The sequence below is a fragment of the Ictalurus furcatus genome, chromosome 25, assembly GCF_023375685.1.
Source record: "Ictalurus furcatus strain D&B chromosome 25, Billie_1.0, whole genome shotgun sequence".
NCBI classification, from domain to species: Eukaryota; Metazoa; Chordata; class Actinopteri; order Siluriformes; family Ictaluridae; genus Ictalurus; species Ictalurus furcatus.
The window spans coordinates 171,372-195,795 of NC_071279.1; the positions used below are offsets into that span (position 1 = coordinate 171,372).

General features: G+C 38.6%; 3 protein-coding genes across 3 annotated transcripts; 1 reads left to right on the forward strand and 2 right to left on the reverse strand.

Annotated features, from left to right (window-relative positions):
- Positions 1 to 2,441: 2,441 nt before the first annotated feature.
- On the reverse strand, positions 2,442 to 5,330 carry LOC128601433 (L-selectin-like). The gene is made up of 4 exons (XM_053614639.1): positions 4,473 to 5,330; positions 3,234 to 4,121; positions 2,842 to 2,949; positions 2,442 to 2,705 (listed from the first exon to the last, which is right to left on the reverse strand). The coding sequence occupies exons 2-4, from the start codon at positions 3,559 to 3,561 to the stop codon at positions 2,485 to 2,487; spliced, it is 657 nt and encodes a 218-aa protein (XP_053470614.1). The 5' UTR covers positions 3,562 to 4,121; positions 4,473 to 5,330; the 3' UTR covers positions 2,442 to 2,484.
- A 221-nt stretch (positions 5,331 to 5,551) lies between these two features.
- Positions 5,552 to 12,492, reverse strand: LOC128601432 (E-selectin-like). Its single transcript, XM_053614638.1, has 15 exons — positions 12,128 to 12,492; positions 11,109 to 11,166; positions 10,624 to 11,010; positions 10,383 to 10,490; positions 9,737 to 9,928; positions 9,442 to 9,633; positions 9,027 to 9,200; positions 8,736 to 8,915; positions 8,462 to 8,641; positions 8,149 to 8,328; positions 7,737 to 7,916; positions 7,411 to 7,533; positions 7,147 to 7,165; positions 6,943 to 7,034; positions 5,552 to 6,761 (listed from the first exon to the last, which is right to left on the reverse strand). The coding sequence occupies exons 1-14, from the start codon at positions 12,128 to 12,130 to the stop codon at positions 6,974 to 6,976; spliced, it is 2,037 nt and encodes a 678-aa protein (XP_053470613.1). The 5' UTR covers positions 12,131 to 12,492; the 3' UTR covers positions 5,552 to 6,761; positions 6,943 to 6,973.
- Positions 12,493 to 18,093: 5,601 nt separating this feature from the next.
- si:dkey-51e6.1 (uncharacterized protein LOC558617 homolog) lies at positions 18,094 to 21,590 on the forward strand. Its single transcript, XM_053614701.1, has 3 exons — positions 18,094 to 18,295; positions 21,248 to 21,372; positions 21,475 to 21,590. Exons 1-3 carry the CDS (start codon positions 18,154 to 18,156, stop codon positions 21,553 to 21,555), a joined length of 348 nt encoding a protein of 115 aa, XP_053470676.1. The 5' UTR covers positions 18,094 to 18,153; the 3' UTR covers positions 21,556 to 21,590.
- Positions 21,591 to 24,424: the final 2,834 nt, after the last annotated feature.

Here is a 24,424-nt window from a genome sequence, read left to right on the forward strand (position 1 = left end):
TAAACATGTCATGCTGTGGCCAAACAAACCATGCCAGCCACAGAAATTAGAGCTGCAGCACAGTAATAGACCTAAAAAATAAACGTGCCATGGCGCTCACTGTCTATCTTCATCAAAATCTATAGGCTGAATTTTCTTCATTACACTTTCATTCAGTGTGGTAAGTAGAGTGATTCTAGTCATCAGTTAAGAACGGTATCAGCACTATTCATGAGTTCTATTTATTATTTATTATTGTCTGGAGAGTGCAATATGATATGTAGTCTCCACTAGTTCCCAAGGAAACTGGTGATCTGGAAGGTACGGAAGTAGAATGGAAGGCTTTGTATGTACAGAAATTGTGATTCTATAATTAAGTGGAAGACTGCCAGGACACAGACACGAATGGCCAAAGGGCAAATCAAACATTTGCTCTTCTAGGCTGCCTACATGAGGTCAGTCACAACGTGAAAACTTATGTTATTTGTACTTGGCATGAAAATAAGCATCTGTTCAGAAGATCCTAGATTTCCTCCACTTTGTTGAACCATATCGACATAGACTATATGGCCAAACGTATATGGACACCTGACCATCACATCCATACTATACTGTATGTGCCCTTTTTAACGCAGAGTTGGTCTCCTCTTTGCTCTTAGAATAGGCACCACTCTTCTGGGAAGGTTTTCCACTAGATTCTGGAGCATGGCTATGGGTATTTGCAAATTCTACCACAAGAACATTAGAGAGGTTGGACACTGATGTCAAATGAGAAGGCCTGGCATTTCAGTTGATCCCAAAGGTATTCCATGGGGTTGAAGTCAAAACCCACATATGGGTATGATGGTCAGGTGTCCACATACTTTAGGTCATGTAGTGTACATACCTTTCCATTTTCATGGAAAATGGAAATGACTTATGGATAATGAATAACGGATAATGACTTATCTAATTTTATAACAGAATGATTCAGATATTACAAAAGGACTGATGAAATAAAAATTCATGTCTTACTTTTGTTTCACTGGCTTTTTTCCTATTACAAAAAATAATAAATAGAAGAAAAAGAACAAGGTTAATCAAATATTTTCCATTCGTAAAGATAAGAAAAGTCCTGCTGCATATAAGGAGTGCATAGAAAATACTCACTCTTTCTGCAATAGGAACAGCAGAACATGTAGCAGCAGATGGTAGAAAATGCTGCACATCCTGACGAAGCCATCAGCATATGTTTGTAACCTGAGAAGACACAATGATCATATGGCTGTATTTCCTTATATTTCAATATAATATATATATATATATATATACGGTCCTATCTGAAACTATTGGAACAGAAAGGCCAATTCAGTAGTGTGTGCTGTACACCAAAGACATTTGGAGATGAGACGAGAGTTTTGGATTTCAGTTTCTATTTTATGGTCTTTACATCTAGACGTGTTAAACAACATAGAGCCTGGCACCTTTGTTGGCAGACCACCCAATTTTTAGAACAAATAAATAAATAACACTTAATATTTGGTAGCATATCTCTTACTCGCAGTAACTGCATCAATCCTGCAACTCACTAACACCAAACTGTTGGTTTCTTCTTCTGTGATGTTCTTCCAGGTTTTTACTGCAGCTTCTTTCAGTAGTTGTTTCTTTCAGGGGGTTTCTCCCTTCAGTCTCCTCTTCAGGAGGTGAGATGCAAATGGCTTGCTCCAAATGGCTTGCTTTTCTCCCATAGACAGTTCCCATGTTGGTTTATCCTTTTTAACAACTAATGCATTTTTTTCTTCACAGGTGAAAGTGAAGGATAAAACCAAGAGTAGATGTTCAGAGCTATTTATTGTTTAAACACTCAGTCTAACAGGACACACCTGGGCAACAAGAAACACCTGTCAGTCACATGTTCCAACATTTTTGCTCGCCTACACATTGGGTGGTCTGATTTAAAAGGTGCTATGTTCTATGTCGTTAAACACGTCCACACATAAATTCCAGGAAATAAAAGCTGAAATTCTAAACTCTCTTCTCATATTCACGTTTGGATCTCAAACCCAAATACACACACACACACACACACACACACACACAAAACTATTGGAACGGCATGGTCCATTGATCCTTTCCTGGTATATATGTATATAACCGAACTAGACACCCTTATTTTATTATTTTGAACAGCAGTTTGTAATACAGTGTAACATTGTGTGACTAAAGGCAATTCTCACTGGCACACAGAGGTTGGAACTGGCTCCATGAGCCATCAGGTCTGCAGATGTGTTCACCAGCTCCCAGCAGCAGGTAAGCGGAGGGACACTGTACTGTGCAGATAGAGCTGTTGCCTCTATTACAGCTCACAATTCCACCACCAGGCACCGAGAGGCTCTTACACAACATGACTAATGGAACAAGATCATTCTGTTTTAGTTTGAAGGTAAGGTACATATCATAACGATCAAAACAACTTGTTGAAAACGAAATATGTAAATTTGTGTTATTTTATGTGAAAAGTTTGTCCTATACTGTATGTTTTATCTTGATATTTGAAGTAGTACCTGTGCAGGTTGGGGTGTTGTGTGTCCACTGTCCAGTGTGATCACACAGGGTTGTGTGTGAACCTCTCAGTTCGAAGCCCTCGTCACAGCTGAACACACATGTAGAGTTGTATCTGTTGGTAGAATGACTGCAGGTCATTCTCCCATTACTGGGCACAGTGGTAATCGAAGGGCATTGAACAGCTGTAATAAAAGAAATAAATTCTATATATTAGAAAATTCATATCTATAACGTACTGTAAATATAATGTAGCTGTTCTAAATAGTGTTATAACGTATACACTGAATAGAAATAAAAATAAAAAAAAATCTTCATTACCTTCCATACACTTGGGACCAGTGAATCCTGGATTACACTTGCATGTGTAGTTGCTGATGTTCTCCACACACTGGGCATGCTTGCTACATGACGTCTCGAAACATGATGCTACACACACACACACACACACACACACACACACACACAAATAAAAGAGTTTTTTCTGGAGAAGATAGCTGCATTTATCTTAAAACTCTGGCATTGAACTATTTAAACACCAGACAGCCTCCTTTCCTTTGAGCCGCTTCACGAAGCTGGAGCAGGTTCGAAATCACTATAGCATGTGGGCTTCATAGCACTTACATATGTTACTATCATATACCCTGGTAGTTAGGAGTGAAATAGACTCACATTGTGAATGAATATACATGAATATGAATATATATCCTTACCATTATAGCACAAGGCATGCTTCTGTTTGGTGCACTTTTCATCATTCCACTTGCCATTTGAATTCTCTGTATTTATGTATATTTCCACACAGTCCTCATCTTGCTTTTTGTTATTCGGTTCGTTATTACTCCAGGATCCATTACCCTCCAACATCTTTGCCGTCCCCAACCAAGTCCAATTGCCCTCAGTCTTTCTGAGTCCAATCCAATAGTAGGGCTTTATCTTTGGGAGATTATCTTTAAGGTAGTTGTTGTCTTCTTCATTTTGAATAAACATCAGGATCTGGGTGTGATTTTCACACCACTCCTTGGCTTGTATCCAGCTCATCGTCTGATTGGAATACGTGTAGGTCCAGCTCCTGACCAGCACTATTCATTCATGGAAAATGAACAAATTTCAGATAAGATTATGATGACTGAGTGTTTAGAAATGATGCACCACTACCAGTCAAAGGTTTGGATAGAGTATATTGAATATATATTTTTAAAATTCTCTTAAAGATATTTTGAAGCATTTTGTTTTAGCGATAACGGATATTTTACTTAAATTAGTTTTAAAAGGAGTTTTTAACTTCAAATGAATCTGTCTCCCAAACAAATAATTCGGATTTAGAATTTGGAGAATTGTGAAGCGCTTTGTTAGATTCAGAAAAGAAAAGAAAAGATAAAAAAAAAGTCCTGATTGTGTTACAGTGGTAATGTCAATTATCCTAAAATAGTAAAAAATAGTAAAAAAAAATTGAAGAAAGGCATGTCCAAACATCTGAGTGGTAATGTGAGTATGGGACATTTTCTGAATTTACCACATGACTTACCAGATGTTAAGCAGAGGTACAGCAAAAGTTGTGTTTGTGCAAATGGCCTCATGGTTAACGTTGTAGCTCCAGCCTAAATATCAGAATTATTCAGTATTTATTTATGGCATTTGGCAGACTCCCTTATCCAGAACGACTTAAATAGATCTCATTTATACAACTGAGCAGTTGATCGTTAAGGACCTTGCTCAAGGGCAAACAGTGGCAGCTTGGTGGTGCTGGGATTTGAACTCATGAAGTCTTCTGGACAGAAGTGCAATGCCTTAACTACTGAGCTACCACTGCCACTACTGAGCTGCCACTAACTTGAGTTTGCATTATCGTACACACTAATAATATTTTTTGTTTGGCATTTGACAACATGAATAATATCCATTAGAAGTGCTTAAGAAATACAGTTGCACAAAATGAAAAAAATACATACCATGATATACTCAACTGCTTCCTGAATCACTCTCCAAGTAGTCTCAGTTTATTCGGGCTGTTTGCTCCATCAGACGTCCTTCTACCTGCACACGCTGTTTCTCTCTCTCTCTCTGACAGCATTCAGCTTTCAGTCAGGGTCTTTCTCAGGTAGGCTGGCAGCTAGTATTAAATGGCAGGATATGACCACAATGTTATCATTATGACCCCTTGACCTATGGGTAACCGCTGTTTTTTTGAAGGGGTGGGTCCTGTCTTTATATTTCATTTGAAACGTAACCCAGGTGCACACCATAAGCAAGAAACGATTCGTTCATTGCTAGTGATGTCGGACTTGATTAGATTTTTAATAAATATATTCCCCATGAATAGAATGTTTGGATTCTCTTTCGAGAGATTACAGGAATTGTTCGCTTCGTTAGTAATAAACAACATTAAACTCTCAGTAGATGAGTTAATGATGTTTTAAAATATAAACGTCCCCCGAACCATGAAAAATTCTACTCTAACATGTTGTTTCTATGGGACTATTTTGAATCACTCTGAAAGTTTGAATTCAAGTAACGTACAATGGAGCAGTAGTGTAGTGTTTATTCTGAACTGAAATCATTCCCACAGCCATCATACTGACACTGGCCCAAAAAGAATTTATTATTGAATAAAATACACCTACAACATAAATTCAGTGTACAAGGGGTCACAACCTTTCTCTCCACCTCAGCCACAGTCGCAGGAAAAAAGCTAAGTCAGATTGACCTGGTTATCAAAACACAGTCAATGAATGTGTTTATCGTAGTGTTGGACTCAATGAAATGCGTGAGGGGAAACAGGACAATAAAGTAACTTTGACCAAAATTAAATTGTGATCATTTGTACCTCCTGTAGTTTCCCTTTCTTTTCTTTTTTTCCTTCTTCCTATTTCGAATGCATTTTGTGCTTCTGAGTACGTAATAGCCTTTGACATTGCGTCTTTCAGTAGGAATTAAATTTTCAGAAAACAATGAAACAGTGCTACTGTATGAGAATAAAAACCAAGCACTCTCACGGGGTTTAGCGTTAGTGGGAAAGTGGACGGGGAATCGAAGGGGCGAGTTTGTGTGTTGCTAGTGGTACGGTCAGAGAAACTATTTTTCAATATTGAACATATTTCAATTTAATTGTAGTTATTTATTTATTTATTTTTTTAGATATATATTTAATCTTATAAAACTTTCTAAGAACGAGAATTTTGCCTCTTTCTTTATAAAAAAAAAAGAAGACACAAACCACTATTATATTCATTAAGCTCATTAATGTTTATTGACAATTCACATTTTAATAGGATGAACCACATTTGCTTGGCTTAATAAAGAAATGAGCTACAATAACCAAAACAACCACTTTAAATATGTTCACAAATATCAAATAATAATAATAATAATAATAATAATAATAATAATAATAATAAAAGGTGTATACAGTACATAATAACACATAGTTCTTGTTAAAATTCAAAAATAGCACAAACAGCATAGAACAATATGCTCAATAAATCACATAATCAATACCTCTATTGGAAATCAGACTATAATAAATTAAATAACTAATAATGTCCAGTAATGACCACTCGTTTAGCAGTTCTACAGAGGACTGAGGATCAACCTCAGGTCATTTAGCTAGTCCCTGCTTGCACCTGGCGCACAATGCACATCCTCTTTATAGGACAAGAATGTTCTCTCTCACTCTCACTACTTCTGAGTGAAGCTCCTTTATATGATAATCAGTCTTCGCTTGCTGAGGGTGAAGACGGCCTAAAGACTGCCGTGAGGTTGGTGTGGATGGTACCACAGAGGTACTCTAAAGATGGCTGTGGATGGGTTTACAAAAAACATTCTGTGTTCAAGTCATTATTCAGTGGATAACCTCACTTGGGTTCTACAGACTTAACAATACTGAAATAAAATAAACTAATTAAAAAAAACCTCTGATGATCGTACTGAAGACCCAGTACACTTCGCAGTGTTTTGTCTCTATAGTACACAGTTGGAAGTGTAATGATTTATAATCGTACTATTCGGTGTCACCCAGATGAGGACGGGTTCCCTCTTGAGTCTGGTTCCTCTCAAGGTTCCTTCCTCAGGCTTGCTCATTAGGGATCTAAATTTAAATCCATGATCAGATTTACATACAGCTGCTCTGTGACAACGTCCATTGTTAAAAGCGCAATATAAATAAAATCAAATTGAACGACGAGTGCATTCGTTCCCTCTCCAGTGGAAATTTCTGTCCACGATGCAGTGTCGATAGAGACCTGTGTGAAGAAAAAATAATAATAATAAAAAAGACAGTGAATCAGACTTAACAGAATCCAATTTAGTCTAGTATGACCTTCAAGCTGTAAATAATTGAATAAATGAATAATCACAATGACACTAGGACAGTTTAGTTCTCTCTGTATTACTACTGCAATAGAAGAAAGATTAGAAACTCACCTAGATAGATATAGCTCGTAGGTTTTTATGTCTAGATGAGACTGTCAGCACTACTTTTGTATACCTGATGAGGCACATCAATGTCTGAGTTACTAGGGGAAAAAAATACACATAAGACAGGTCAGCCTCACAATCCAACCGAACATCCAACACACACGAAGATAAACACTGTGTAATTATGTTGGAAAATAACTCAAAACTCACCTGACGTCAAACTTATTAGCTGCAATTAAATAAGGAAAAACATACATAAACATTAGTTTATTATAATATAACCTAACATATTTGATTTCATATTTGTATTTTAATGTCAATGTAAAAAAAAAAATCATTCTAGAGAAAGATTAAGAACAGGAATATTACAACAACAAAAAAAGAAAGGAAGAAAAAATCCATTAATATATGTAGTAAAGAAAAGTGGAGAGGGGTGAGGGTCATAGGGTAAAATAACAAATCATTTCTTTTCACCTTTTAACTTTCGGAGTCTCTTCAGTATCCAGAAAGCGAAAGCGATGCTGGAAAACGCAGTAGTGCATCCTACACCCATTGTCAGGCCAGACACCAAAGTTGGGCTTAATGACACAGGATGAGCTGGTGGAAATGAAGATAATAAAAAGAATAGACGGAAATGAAGATAATAAAACAACTATGGGCTTCCTGGACTATATCTCACTACTGAACTATTTTATTATTATTTTAAGGAAAATTCTGATGTATTCAGTGTGTATAAAATATAAATAACGCATGTATAAGGTTAACACGTGTCAGGTTACACCGCCAGCCTAATTTTTTACCTTGGCACTCGGGCACCTCTCCAGTCCAGTTGCCATTAAGGTTGCACATCACTATGTTGTGACCATGAAGCTGATAGCCACTGAGACAGCTGAAGGAACAGGAAGTACTGAAGACAGCCTCCTCTGAAGAACAGTTGATGAGGCCATTGATTGGCTCCTGGAGGTATGGGCATCCCACTGCTGTGTAGAATAAAAATAAGGGAGGAAAAAACTTCAACGCATGCAAGCTCTAATCTTTTGAATATGTTACATAAAAATACAACATTTGGCATTTTGACTGTTTTAGATTGGTTAGAGTGTAGTGCCCAGCTTCAGTCCGGTTAGTTTCACATGATTCAACAGCACTTCATTACTGGGCTTTGGTGCTGGACCTCAGAAATGGAATTAAGGATCTTTGAGCTGGGTATTGTACCTGTGCAGTTGGGGACAGATGTGCTCCATTCTCCTGTCTCTGTACACTTTGTGCTTGATGCTCCCTCCAAGATGAACCCCTCACCACATGTGAAGCTGCATATAGAGCCTAGACTGAGAGTCTGGTCCGTACAGGATACGCTGCCATTCTGTGGAGTCTGGAGAGCGGGGCACTGAACAGCTGCAGAAGCAAAAGGGAAATGAAGGTTCAATTTATGTACTGCTACAGATGCAAGATGGTGGAGATGATCCACTTTGCTTTCAGGCATGAATAAAAATTGGTTTGGGGTCAGCCAAAGATTGAAGTCCTGTACCTGTGCAGCTGGGGACAGATGTGCTCCATTCTCCTGTCTCTGTACACTTTGTACTTGATGCTCCATTCAGGATGAACCCCTCACCACACGTGAAGCTGCATATAGACCCTAGACTGAGAGTCTGGTCCGTACAGGACACGCTGCCATCCTGTGGAGTCTGGAGAGCGGGGCACTGAACAGCTGCAGGAAAATGAAGGTTCAAGTTTATGTACTGCTACAGACGCAAGATGGTGGAGATGATACACTATGCTTTCAGGAATGAAGAGTCCTGTACCTGTGCAGCTGGGGACAGATGTGCTCCATTCTCCTGTCTCTGTACACTTTGTGCTTGATGCTCCGTTCAGGATGAACCCCTCACCACACGAAAAGCTACATATAGACCCTAGACTGAGAGTCTGGTCCGTACAGGACACGCTGCCATCCTGTGGAGTCTGGAGAGCGGGGCACTGAACAGCTGCAGATTAAACACAAGTAGGATTCAGTTTGCTCCATTGTCTTTTAACCTATGTAAACATAAATGAACATAGAAAATTAATCTTGTAAAGGACTAAGTCCTGCTTCTAACCTTTACAGGATGGTGTCTCCTGGCTCCACTGAGCAGTTTTGGTGCATGTGAGCTCCGACATGCCCAAAAGTTGGAACCCAACATTACAGCTGAACATGCACCTGCTCCCATAACTATCACCAATGCAGCTCATTTTCCCATCTCCTGGCTCCTCGAGCGTCGGACAGCGGACCGCTGTGAGGTACACACAGAAATTGTCATTGTGATGGACACACTCATTAAAGGCACTCTAGCCCCAAACAGCAGTGCCCTCTGAGTCAGCAATTTAAGTTCTGTTAACTGCACGTTGCCTGGTTTTACAGCTAAGCTGTAACTGTGTCAGCTTCTTCAAAGATTTACAAAGGGCAAGAACTGCGTTGAACTTTTTAGCATAAGAAGTTTCAGCACTAGGTGTATGTTTGTGGCCTCTTCTTACCTTCACAGGTAGGCTGTGAGTCATTCCAGTGCCCAGAAGGATTACACGTCAGCCAGCTGGAGCTGGAGCCTGTTAGAGTATACCCTTCATCGCAGCTAAACACACAGGAGGACTGATAGCTGAAGTCTTGTAGCGGATGATTGCACTGTATGGTTCCATGTAGTATCATATTCAGCTTGAAGCACTGGATTACTACAAAAACAAGGACCAAACAAAACAATATAAGTGACCTGGTTGTTTAATTTACATGTAAGTTTCTGTGGTTTTAAACTGGGGGGGTGTTGAAGCTACTTACGTTCACAGGTTGGGGGTTTGTTGGACCATGCTTGCGTACCACCACACTGTGCCGTTTTTGCGCCGACTAACTGGTAGCCCGCCTTACAGGAATACTCGCATTCGGATTTGTATGAGAATTCTCCATTAGGGTGGCGGCACTGGACACCGCCATGTTCAGGGGCAGAGATTTCCTTTGCTTCACATTTAACAACTGAAAATCAAAAAAGTCCATTTTTATAGCCTTGTTATTATTATTATATATTATTATCCATACACTAGTACATAGTGGGAAGAAATAGAATAGAATGCCTCCAGGACCATAGCAAACATACAACACAAACGAGGGACAGTAAAGACAGGACTATTAGGATGATAAGATTCCAGTGAGACAACTGAACAACCCTTTACTTTTAGATTCTAGGACCTAGATTCCTAGAAGTGCAAATAATTCAACAAGCAACATACAAATCAGTAGCTTTACTAAACTACAGTTTCTACATGGCAGTAGAAGCTCAGTGATCACAATACTTGGTATATTTGGTATGTCGTAAGACATTTATGGCCTTGGTGTAACTGCTGCTCTAGTTGCCTGTAAGCGCTGTAAACAGATAAATGAAACACTACAAGAAAGAACAATAACAAATTGATCATACAGTACTACTCACCATGTTCACACTTGACTCCATAAAAGCCCTCAAAACAGTCACACCTGTGGCTGTTGATGGTCTCAACACACTCCCCATTATAACTACAGGAGTCTTTCTTACAGGACGCTGAAGGAGAGAGAGAAAAAAAGGTTTTACGTTTGTACATACAATATAGACCGAATCATTTTCTTGGAATGTAGATTTGCCAAAAGCGCAAGATGGCGTCTTATCATTAGTGGGGCATTTTCAGATCACATACCAGTGTAACAGAGTGCAGTCTTCTTCTTTTGGCAGGACTCATCGTTCCACTTGCCTTCGTCCTCGTGTCTCTTGATGTAGATTTCCACACAGTCCTCATTGTTGCGTCCGTTATTAGGCTCTCCTTTGGCCCAGTTCTCAGCCTCTGCGGTCAGATGCTTCCCGGTTCCCACCCAGGTCCAGGTACTGTTGATTTTGCGAATGCCGATCCAGTAGTATCCTGCCACCTTGGGGAGCAGGTCGTTGAGGTATTCAATCTCACCATGGTTTTGAATGGCCACCATGTTTGTGTAGTGTTTCATGCACCAATCACGGGCTGTCGTCCAGTTCATGGTAGTGTTTGAGTGATGGTACGACCAGCCTTCGACTCCTGTATGCCGATTCAGCACTGCGTGAGGAAGCAAAGACATTCAAATCAAAACTGTTTCTCTAATACATGTAGTGGCAATGTTATGTTCCTTTAAAAGGGCCGAATAGATTTCTTACTTGAGAAGAGAAGGATGAAAACTGTCGAGATTGTGGACACGTGTGCATTGTAGAAATCCTGTAAAAGTGAAACAAGGCTTTAATGAAATGAACCTACTATTGGCGTTCGAATACTGACTCGCAGGAGCCCATAGGAATCTCTGCAAACGATGACGTCTTGGACAGTGAAAATATCTTGAATATAGACAAATGTATCTAGTATTTCTTATTATAAGATAAGAATACAATAAACCAAATGTAAAATTAACAAACCTGGAGTACTGTGCAAACGTTTTACGCACCGTATTTTTTTTGTATAAACTTTGTTATAGTTTTTTAATTTTATGACTTCATTATCTACATGTTAAGATTCCCAAACATTAGTTTTCTAGCACAAAATTAACTGTTATAGAAAAATGTCAGTAAAGATTCTGCAAGATGCTCAGTAAAGCTTACAGCTCATTTCCTTATAAAACTGCACTAATTCTACCAGAGGCTACTGTTTTTATTTATTTGTCACACCAACTACTGACTTTGTTTCATTTACTACTGTTTAATGCTCTTTACGGTATTGTTTTCTAAATGGAGAAATATTTCATTTCATTATTTTGAAGGCATCCTTGTTCTACAGCATTTCTTTGCATGTGCCTAAAACTTTTGCACAGTACTGTATTTCTAGAGTTTTTTTTATAGTCTTTTTTCCAGGCAGATAAAATTTAGCTAATTTTAAGCATTTATTCCTAGAAAGAAACAACATCATCTGCCAACAGAACAAGAAAATCTAACGCTTGAAATGGATAACGTACACCTAATACAGGCTGAATAATATTAGATTTGATTTATAATAATCTCATCATAAGAAATGAAATATATGTGCCCGTATTCAAGATATTCAAGATAATGCCACTTGCTAATATATATAAAAAAAATAATAATAATTGTATTGACATTCAAACAGACATTCACATGAGCCCATAGAAAACATTTATCGTTTGTGAGATTACTATAGCAGCACAAGTGAGAAGAATTCCTTTACTTACCATTGTAAGTGATTCTCTGGATGTTAATCCTTTGAGGTATAGTCACGTTACCAGGACAGGATAAATGTCTTTATCAAACAGTTATCTGGTTCTGAGTTCAGAGCTGATGCGAGGGTGACTTATATAGGTGGCTAACCCCTGCCTGGCCCGTGTCCCGGAAACTTGAGGCGACATGGATGAGAGTTTTGGAATTCCGCTTTCTGGAAATACCCTTCCCCTCACTTTCCTTAGTTCCTCAATGGATTGGAGAGGAAGCATGGTCAAGACGTTTTTCTGTCTGGGGAAATTCCTACTTCCAGAACAATGATTAGATATAGCCATAATTACACTTCTCAGCCAAATATTATTTCAGTCTCACTTTATTGTAATCCAGTGGATTCTGGTAAAAGTCCCCTTTGAAAGTCTGGAACAGCAAGGCAAATTCTTTATATATATATATACACACACACACTGAAGACATTTGAGTTTGAGATCAAAAGATGAATATCAGACAGTAGATCATAATTTCAGCTTTCATTTCCTCATATTTACATCAATTTACATAGATGTGTTTAACAACTTGGCACCTTTTGTTTGAACCCATTAAACCCACCCATTTTGAATTTTTCAAGGTGTATGCTTGTGGCCTCTTTTCATCTTCACAGGTGGGATGTAAGTCATTATAGTGCCCAGATGTGTTACACATCAGCCAGCTGGAGCCTGAACCTGTCAGTGTATACCCTTCCTCACAGCTAAACTTACAGGAGGACTGATGGAGGGCAGATGCCAAAGCACCCGTTTGTCAAGCGATCAAAAATATTGGAACATTGTGACTGACAGGCGTTTCTTGTTGCCCAGGTGTGTCCTCTTAAATTGATTGTTTGAACAATTAATAACTCGGTATATCTACTCTTGGTTTGAGCCTTAGATTTCACCTGTGAAGACTGCATTTATTGTTAAAAAAAATAAACAACATGAAGATCAGAGAGCTGTCTATGAGAAACGTGAGCCATATTCAAGCTGAGAAAATCAATCAGAGCCACTGCACAAACATTGGGTATAGCCAATACAACAACTTGGAATGTCCTGAAAAAGAAAGAAACCACCGGTGGACTCACAACCAGACATGGAACGGGTCGACCAAGGATAACAACAGCTGCTGATGACAAAACGTTGTGAGAGCTGTGAAGTAAAACCCAAAATAACAGTCAGTGACATCACCAACAACCTCCACAGGGCAGGGTGAAGGTCTCACCATACACCGTTCGAAGAAGACTTCGAGAGGAGAAATATACAGGCCGTACCACAAGATGCAGACCACTCATCAGCAGCAAGAATCAGAAATCCAGACTGGAATTCACAAAGAAATACAGAGATGATCCACAAAAGTTCTGGAACCAAGAGGAACCTCTACCAAAGTGATGGAAAGGAAAGTGTGTAGAAAGAAAGGATCTGCTCATGATCCAGAACATACAAGCTCATGTGTGGAACATGGTGGAGGTGAAGCTTCACAGAAGAAGAAACCAGCAGTTTGGTGATGTTAGTGGGTCACCAGCTTAATGCAGTTATTGTAAGCAAGGGATATGCAACCAAATATTTTTGTCATGCTAGAGATATAGCATATTGTATGACTTCTGCATTATTGAGTCAGTTAAAAAAAAAAAAACATTTTATATTTCCAAATATTCCTTTTTTTTAAACAAAAAATAAAATGTTACCGAAAAGAAAACTGTTTGTATGAATCATTTTTACTCAGATAGAAATCTTAATGAATCATGGGTCTTTCAGTTCATTCTCACTGGCGAGTCAACAACTGATATTTGCTTAATATTTGGACAGAAATAAAAACTGTTCACACTACTAGTGTTCTTTAATATTGGAATTTATTTGACTTAAAAAATAAAACATTTTAATTGCAAGAATTTGTGTCAGTGATATCAACCCATTGACTTAAATGTATCAGATTCATAAAATGTCATGAATCACATTTGCTGCTTTAATCTGCTCTCTTTGTGTCGTCTGCTGCTTTTCTTTCCCCCATTGCACATTTGTTTTTTCTTTCATCCAAACTGCTCAGTTTTTAGATTTTTAAAAATGTTTTTTTCAGATATTTTGTGATTAAGTGTTCTGACCTGCACACGTCACTAGAGCACTTACATCTTATGTTTAGGCTATTCCCTGGAAGCCATTTATAATGCTGATAAGCCTTTGGAACTGATCCAACTAATACATTTTCATTTCCATAACCCTGAATAACACCATCGCTCAAAATTGTGTAGCCTTTGGCAGCTGAAAGTGACCTTCAGCAGTGTCCTGTCACGCTGTAAAAAAGGTCATTATAGCCGACCCGGTTGGGAAGTAGTGATTGCTGAACTGGCTCCAGTGCGGTCACATTCAGCTGGCACATAGTATTCTTATTCCATGCAAATGATCACCGTCTCTGAGCATGTGTTTCTTCCATGGTTTTTTTTTTAGAAAGTTGAGACTGCTAGTCTTATTACAATGAACAAACCCACATTAGAATGCTAAAAGACTGATTAATCATGGTCTAGCATCATTTAAAAAATGCCACTTTGCTGCTTTCAGTGCCTGTGTATAGGAGGGGATGTTCTGTACTGTGTATACATAAATGCTATATGTGTCTATGCCAGGAAAAAAGCAGGATGTGAGTAAGCATATGAGGAAACAAGCATACCAAGCATACATTTGTAAATGAGTACTAAACTAAACACACATTTCATTTACTGCAGAATATTTTTTTTAATTACAATGAGCCATTTGTACTTATATAAGAGTATAATTTATAAACCTATGCACAATCTCTGAAAAATTATTTATTAGTGGTACAGTGATACTACGACAAACACGGAGTCACAGACACGCTTGATCTTAATTGTCAGGGCTTTTTAGGAGGGTGCAAAGTTTACTTCAGTAAAGGATTGTTGGCCTGCATCACCAGTTTTCTCAGTAGAGCATGGCCTTTTCCCCTCACACCTTTGTTTTAATCTGACCCTAGGTATAGCATGTTTACACAGACTCACGTTAGCTTCCTCTTAAAGAGGAAAAAAATGTGTTTTCCTTTCCAGAAATTCAACAACAGAGAATTACAGTGAGGTGGAGCTTTCCATGAACACACATCCAGTTAAATGTACAGCAAAGCCTAAAGTAAAAAATAAGATAATATAATGATATGATATGATATGCCATTGGTTGGATATATAGAAAGAGTTAAAACTAAGTCTTAGAAACATTTGCTTTAAGCGACATCATTTATCTCACAAAAACGCTGTTGGTTCAGAATTCTTGTACGGATTCACTTCAGCCTCTTCTTGCTGAGAAAAACAACTTTCAAACGTTTATTTATTTATTTTTTTAAAATATGATCGAGGCAATGGTTTGGAGTCACACTTTTGAAGCAGTGATCACAATCATAATAAATCATAAAACCTTAAAGCTTAAAGCTATCTAATTCTTGATAAACATTGGACTGGATAAGGATAAGTGTATTTTGACACACAACACAACATAGAACACGGAAAGACAACATGTGCAAAAAGACGTGGATGTCACGTACAGGTCAACCCATTTACATCTTTAATTGCACATTCAGACACAAACTTAGTGCAGTTATAGTTGCAGGTAATGCAAATGGTTAAAGTTTTTCTCTCTCTTTTTTTTTTTTTTTTTTTTTTTTTTTTTACAGTTTAAGGTCTTTTAAGATCATTCGTATATTATTAATAATGGGTATGGCAAGAAATAGCCAGAGTGTCAGGTACTGATAAGCTTCCAGACTGGGAAAGTCCTCAGTGGAAAGTTTGGAGAGGAAATTGATGACATGAAAGTGAGCGAGAGAGAGACTGCACAATATTCCACAAGAATGGTAAATTGGTCAGCAGTCCAGCATGTGTAATCTCCAAGGATAATTACCCATCAACAACATAGCTCTAGATGTTATGGAGTTTAAAATGATCCTTTGTTACTCCTCAAAAACAAATTGGATGGAAAATTAAGAATGGGCTTCAGTCAAGAACTTTTAAATCAGTGGTACACCAACTCTGTTCTTGGAGATCTACCTTCCTGCAGACTTTAGCTCCAACCATAATCGTGCCCACCGGACCATCTAGTCATTGCCTTAAGAAGTTCTTGATCAGGTGTGTTAGATTTTGGTTGGAAGATGCTTGGTGACCGCTGCTTTAAATGAAAAAGAGAAAACACACTGCAAAAAAAAGAGAAATTTCGAGAAAGTAAATAAAAAAAGCCTTGTTTCTGGGAAATTAGTTTTATTTTTCTGTAAAAAGATAAATAATCTTGACAAGCATGTTTTACATTAGAAAAGTAATCTCATTTCATAAGATCTTCCAGCAAATATTAAGCTACATTTAACCAGTAACAAGCTACCATAATGGTTAGCAGAATATAACATTATATCAGAGGAACACAGTTGTTTTGCTTATTTTAAGACTAAGACCACTTTCAAAACTTAAATTTTGAAGCCGCTGTGTGTCGTGGTTATGCTGAAATCCACACTGAACTCCATTACCCATCAGCCCCAGAGTTTTGCCCGTTTCAATTACAATGCTAAAAATAAATGCTTCTGGTGCTTTAATTTCAGACAAAGGCACTTATTTTTATTATACTGTTTGAAGAAATTGTGTCTTATTGTAAGATTTTTTTGTTGTTGTTGCTAATTATTCATCTTAAATTAAAGGATAAATTCTTAGTCGGCTCAACCAAGAGACCAAAACATTCATTTTAAGTAAGTCTATCTTGAATAACTGATTGCTTGTAGTAAACATGATTTGATTAAATTTTGGCATTTCTGTCTAGTTTTAATATCCAATAGTATCTTTTACTGACTATATTTATGCTTTTTTCAGGAATTCTTTCCAAGTCAGTTTTGCTTACCCTATTGTCAGATTGTTATTTTGGTTTGATTTGAGTATATTTTTACTAGCTTGTTTCATACAGTACATGCATAATTGAAAAGCCAAAGACAAAAATTCTGTGAAAATCTGTGAATATTACAATTTCATATAATGTCACCTAATGTGATTTTAGATATGATTTATTTGTAGGTGCTAGGTGACAAAAAAAATGTTTCTTAGGTGTGTGCTTAACATGTGTGATCCTACTCAGGTCACATTGTCATTTTCTAAGGATGAGTATTAGGGCATTTTCAGACCTGTAGATCTGTGCTTTGTTCGGAAATGTGGACTTAAATTGTTGCATTTTCTCCTCGGCTTGGTTCGCGTTCACAAAGCAAGATTTCAAAGCGTACCAGAATGTGTTCATGCAAGTCACGTGTGAGTAAAATGTCCTGTCGTTGTTCCAGGGTCCCGTACCATAGCGGCCATCCCATCCAGATAAATAGACAACAGCTCTGCAAGATTATTATGGCTTTCTTTCTAGCTGTAGTTATTATAATTAATCTAATTTATATGTTCCCCAGAGACGAATAAAGCCCATCTCCCTGAGACGCTCACTAAACACTTTGTAAACCTCTGTGTGTTTTTGAATGTTGTTCAGAAATATGTTCATCAGACCAAATTTCAATGAGGCATTGTACCTTGTCTTTGGTCCAAGTTAAACTGCGATTCATGTTGCGAGCTATTAACAAAACAAACATGCTTTTTACGTAACGCTGTTCCCATCATGCATTGCTATACAGGTCAGTTCGTTGGGTTTTCTCACCACAAGCTAACCGCTCCAGGGTTTGCTCGCAACCGGGCCGATTGTTTTGGTGCGGATCCAAGCGCGATTGCCGTGTTCGTACATATACATGTCTTAACGAACCGAACCAAGGGAGAAAACGCACCAGGTTCCGAAACAAATGCTACAAACAACCCAAGTGTGAATACACCCTGTATATCACCCCATCCAAGACTGCCTCCCCAATAAAGCCATTGGGGCTAACCTGGCTTCCCCACCAAGTGCAGTAAGTCCCGCCTCCTCTTCATTTTCATTGGTTCCTCTGACCAACCAATCAAAATACTTCTTAGCCTTATACGAGGTTTGAGCCCGAAATAGCCAGCAGGTTCACCGCAGAGATGGCTGACTGTTTGAGTAAAGTCCCAGACGTGGAGATCGACCCGGAAGGGAAATTTAAATACATTTTAGTGAGAGTGAAGCTTAAAGGTGGAGCTGACCACAAAGACATAGTGAGAGGCACAAAGAGTGCTGAGTACCACAGTAAGTTCAGGAGACGAGTATAAACCGGAAGTGCTCGTGTCGGTTTGCTGTTACGTGACCGCGAGGGACGCAAATGAATCCTCACTTTTGTAGATTGTTCTCTTTCCACAGCGAGTACTCTTAGTTATCATTTAAATGAACTGCAAGCTGGAAAGTGTACATCCGGCCAGGGATCCACTGGCATAAAGTCGGCTTTACGTTGGACCTTCGATATTCGCAAATTAAGGGATCGTCTTTAAAGTTACATACGACACTTACACGTATACACGTTTCTAACTTCAACAGCATTTGAAGGGACTGACTTACAGTCACAAAACCAACTGTAAAGTGTGCTTGTAGTTGTCAGGTATGATGCACATCTTTTAGATTTGGTATTTAGAAACGTGTATACCAATGTCGTAGGTAACTTTAGAGACGGTCCCTTAATTTGCGAATCTCGAACGTCAAGCCAAATTTATACCTGTCAGGGATCCTACAGGAGCTGGAGGTCACGTGACGCGCACAACTACGCTTTACTAGCGTAACTAGCTAGTATCAGCCAATTAACTAACCTAACTAAGCTGAGTATAGAGAAAGTGGGGTCAAAGACTTCAAACTCCAAAACATCCCAAGAAATCAGTCCCATTTTTTTTTTTTTTAATTAAGAAAAGAAACAGAATCCTCCACAGCAAGGCAGCAGTGCATCTCCGCAAACTATCAGTCCTCAACCAACTAACCAGTGCCACTTTATGATGCCTAGCATGCACACACACTGGCCTGTGCTTTCTTTCTTTCTTCTTTTTTCCATTTGTGCCATTGATGTTGTTTTATTTATACTTGTGTGTTTAGAAGGTTGAATATTTGACTAGTATTTAAACAATGCATTGCAAAATGTGAATAGTAAACTGACCATCCCTGGTAGATAATATGCCACTACATGTTTATTTTAGCGTCCCTTTCTTTTTAAGCATGCAGTTTAGTGTGTAGTATACCGTGTGGAAGACGGTCTCTCTGAGCGTGTCCTGACTAGGCTGGGGACGACGGTATCAGGGATGGTCGATAGATTCCAACTATTGCCATGGCTTTCAGGACAGACGATTGAAATATCTGTAGGTGTATGATGATAATACATAAAGTGCGCTGTGGCATGTAATATGCGTTTCGTTTTCACCTTAATAACCTGTCTGACGTTTTATATCTGTCTTAACGACTAAACATTAGCAATCACAGTGACAGCCGACTCATAACCAGCTTCGGGGGTGTGTATGTGTGTGTGTGTGTATGTGTGTATATGTATATGTATGTGTGTATATATATATATATATATATATATATATATATATATATATATATATATATATATGATGCGTATGTCTAGCCACGCCCCCTTTCCCAACCTCAAAGCCAAAGGTGATACTATTGTCACTCGGACAATGGCGTGTCGCACACAACCTCACAAGCGTAGTACTGACTTGGCATTCACAGCTCAGCACAACCCACCAAATCTGTGAGCTCTTGTTATGAGTTTTGTTAGCTAGTGTGTGCTTCCTCATAAATGTGCATGAGGATCTTGGGAACCATAAGTGGGCACATCTGTTAAATTGACATTGACCTTACAGGCTTGCAAATCCTTTTTATCATGTTGACTTCCAAGAGAAATACGAAACGCATGCTTTTTCCACCCCGCGGTAAATGGCAGTGATACTGTCCAGGCCATACTGATGCAATATTGATTTCAATATATTATTGCCACAAGCTATGCATTATAGCCAGATGAGGATGGCTTCCCTTCTGAGTCTGGTTCCTTTCAAGGTTTCTCCTCATATCATCTTAGGGAGTTTTTCCTCACCACCGTCGCTATCGGCTTGCTCAATAGGGATTAATCCACACATTTAAAATCTGTATCCTGTGTTTATATGTTTCTGTAAAGCTGCTTTGAGACAATGTCCATTGTAAAAAAACGCTATACAAATAAAATTGAATTGAATTGAATTGTAGCATATGTTGATCCATATTAAACTAAACTAACTGGGCAGTTCACTCATTATTACAGTGGGTTCAGAAAGTATTCAGACACATTTCAGACGTTTTTGCACAAATTAAATCTAAAATGGATTTCATTTGCACACAACAACCCACGATGACGAAGCGAAAAAGGTGTTTGTTGTCATTTTTGCAAGTTTATTAAAAAATCAAAAACTGAAGTCTCTTTTAGATAAGTACTCTGACCCTTGGGTAAGGCACTCTGAATTTAGCTCAGGTGCATCCAGTTTGCTGTGATTATCTGCAGATGTCTCTAGAACCTGGCTGGAGTCCAGGAGGGGGAAGCATGGTGGCGGCGGCATCAGGCTAGCAAGCTTCCCAGCAGCACGGATCGGGAGACTGGTCAGAATTGAGGAAAGGATCAGTGCAGCCAAATACAAATCGGTCCTTGAAGAAAGCATGCTTCAGAGCACATGACCTCAGACTGGGACGAAGGTTCACCTTTCAGCACACCCCAGTGGATACAGCCAAGACAACGCTGGAGTGGCTTCAAGACTTTGACAAATTTCTGAATGTCCTTGAGAGGACCAACCAAAGCCCAGGCTTGAACTCCAGAGAACATCTGTGGAAAAAACCTGTAGATTTTCACAGAAGCTCCCCATATCCCCAGGATCTGCCTGGAAGCATGGTAGAAACTGTCCATATCTAGGTGTGGAAAGCTTGTAGAGACTTGAAGACTCAAAGCTGCCAAAGGAGCTTCTACAAAGTACTGAATAAACCCTACGGTCTGAATACTTATCTAAATGAGAGATTTAAGTTTTTGATTTTGTATACATTTGCAAAACTTGTTCTCGCTTGGTCGTTATGGTTTTATTGTGTGTAGATTAATTACCACAAAGCTAATTTAATCCATTTTAAAATGAAATATTTTTGCACCTGTTTTCTATGCACCGAAATATTTTGCACGTGACCTAATCTCTCTCATTTTAGATCATATCTTTGAAAAGTTGAGCCCTGCGATGGACACACTAGGTCTGGAGTGTACCTGCCTTGGTGGTGGAAAGATAGAGCATGACAGCAACAAGAAGACACTAAGAGTGTTTGGAGAGTCCACGGTAATTGTGCATTATCTCGTTAGTTTAAAAAAAAAAAGGTTTCTGAGCTAAAAAGCTTTCCCTCGTAATGTGTTCTCACATGTAACCTGTACATGTTTTTAGGGCTATGGAAAGGCTGACCATGCCGTCACAGTGGGAAAGCTGAGAGCTGTCTTCAAAGACTACGAGATCACAATGGAATAAATAAATAAATAAATAAAAATCTGCTTTTCCCCTCAGTCCTCTGAGATTTTAACAATGTGAGATGAAGTTCATAAAGGAAGTGAGTGTGTGATGTGTACTGTGATAAACACATCCTGGCTCCATCACAGAATGTCTCTGTCTGCTATGAGGCTAGAAATAGTACAGATGACACACATCATGCATTTGGCTCACTTGAGTACAGAAATCAATTAATACATGCTTTCACCCTGCAAGTACTCATCACATAGAAGAAGAAAATATTTGTTCGACTGCACGAACGGCTGCTTTAATCAAGCACAAATTAGGCAGAAGCCTACAAGTTCCTCTTCCTCTCATCTTCCTGCTTCTTGTGTCAGCACTTATGGGAACAATAGAAAAGATTCTGAAGGTGCCAAACATGAATGTTAACAGATCTTATCAGCTTTATATATATATATACATCGACAGTGCGTTGTATTCCCGTTACAAGACTTTTAGTAACCCAACTTATTAACCCAAATTAACAAGTCAAAGATGCTGTTTTAGATCATGTTGTCACACCCAATTATAGGACATCAGGGAATGCGCTGAACCTTATTTGCATACAGGTACTGTGAAAAAGTTTTAATATATAAAATGAATAATATATATAAGCCCAATTTAATCTATAATTTTTAGTAGGGCCGATCATCTTTTGTAACACAGAGGAAGACACTCCTTCTTTAGGCAAACCTCCTTACAAGAATCTCATATTGATTGTTCTCGTAAGTGCAGTGATAATCACAGGAAGCCTTTAATGTTCCAGCAGAAACCACAGGAAGCTGATATTTATGGAGGTGTGTTTTCACACACATGCTTTCTCACCTACGGGAATTTTAAGGGATCGTCCCTATTCAACAGAAGCTCAATTGCAAAAACATGAAGATGAAAATGGGGGTTAATGTGAGAGAGCTAAAGGAATAAAGTGCCACTGCGTTGTTCTCTTTAGGTCGAGATGAATTTCCACGTGGCACTACTGTCAGTGCGAGCTGTCAGACGGCACTGTGGGTAATGCTGGAAACTGTTAACCATAGTGAAAACATAAGAATGTAAAAAAGTCAACTCAGCATATCATTACAAAGTAGATCTTGTATGCCAATGACGATTTATGCAACGCTACACTACTTCAGAGCTATGAATTATACACTTTAAATGGAAAGTTAGACATGAAACAGTTTGGGTATTGTTTTGGGAAAATCGTAACATTTTATTTATATCTGCATTTTTGGACATCATAATCATTTAGGAAGTACTGGTATGCTGGTGAAGTGGACCCGTCTCAATAGGTAGCCTATTGAATGGTGTCATCAGGTATCTGGGTCTGTAATAGAATAATACAAGGAACATTTTTTGACCGTTCTAAACCCACTGTGTATGTGTAGCAGCCTGGGAATCCCTTCACATAATGAAATTTTGATATTTTCTTCTATACATAGATCTGTGAAATATATATCGTTTCCTAAATTGAAGCGACTTTGTCTGTGGCATTGTTGTTGTGGCCAGATGGTCTGGTTTGATTATTTCAGAAATTGCTGATCTCCTTGGAGTCTGATGCTACATTGAACACAGGCTCACTGAAACTGGACAGTTGTAGATTGGAAAAAGGTCAGGTGATGTTTTTCTAATCTCAACTGTCCCCACAGCCTGTGCCCACTGAAGCCTCAGATTGCTGTTCTTGGCTGACAGGAACCCGATATGGTCTTCTGCTGTGCATTCTGAGACGGTCTTCTCCTCACCGTGTTGTGGAGTGGAGTTCTTATAGACTCCCTGTAGGCTCGAACCAGTCTGGACATTCTTCTCTGACTTCTCTCATCAACAAGGCATTCCACCTGCAAAACTGCTGCTCACTGCATGTTTTTTTACTTTATTGCACCATCCTGTGTAAATTCTAGAGACTGTTGTGTGTGAAAATTCCACGAGATCAGTAGTTTCTGAAATACTCAAACCAGCCCATCTGGTATCAACAACCACACCGTGACCAGTCATAAAGATCACATATTTCTCCATTCTGATGTTTGATATGAATATTAACTGAAGGTTTTGACCTGCATATGCATGTGCTTTTTATGCATTGTGCTGCTGCCACATGATTGCCTGATTAGATAACTACATGAATGAGCTGGTGTATGGGTGTTCCTAATAAAGTGGACGGTGATTGTGTGCCATGAATCTACATAATCTTGAAGCTGGAGGAAAAATCCATATGCAATCCCCTCCGGAACTCTTGGAACGGCAAGGCCAGTTCATTAGTTTTTGCTGTAGACTGAATACATTTGGTTTTGAGATCAAAAGATGAATATGAGAATTTCAGCTTTCATTTCCTGGTGTTTATATGTAGATTTGTTAAAGAACATAGAACATAGCACGTTTTGTATCAGACCATCCAATTTTTAGGTGAGGAAAATGATTGGAACATGTGGCTGACAGGTGTTTCTTGTTACCCAGGTTAGATTGATTGTTTAAACAATAAATAGCTCTTAAAATCTACTCTTGGTTTTATCCTTCAGTTTCTTCACATTCTCACTAATCTTTATTGATGATGGAACTCGTGATGGTAGCAGCAGAATGAATTCAGAAGTTTACAGGAACATTTTGTCTGTAGATTTACAGAGAAATGCATCCAAATGAATCAGGAGGAACTTCATCATGCAGCAAGACAACGATCCAAAACACACTTCCACCTTAACACGGGACTTCATCAGGGGGAAAAGTGGAAGGTTTTAGACTGGACACGTCAAGCACCAGACCTTCACCCAACTGACACTAAATGTTCTATGTTTTATGTTCTTTAACACGTCTAGATGTAAATACCAGGAAATTAAAGCTGAAATCCTAAACTCGCGTCTCCATC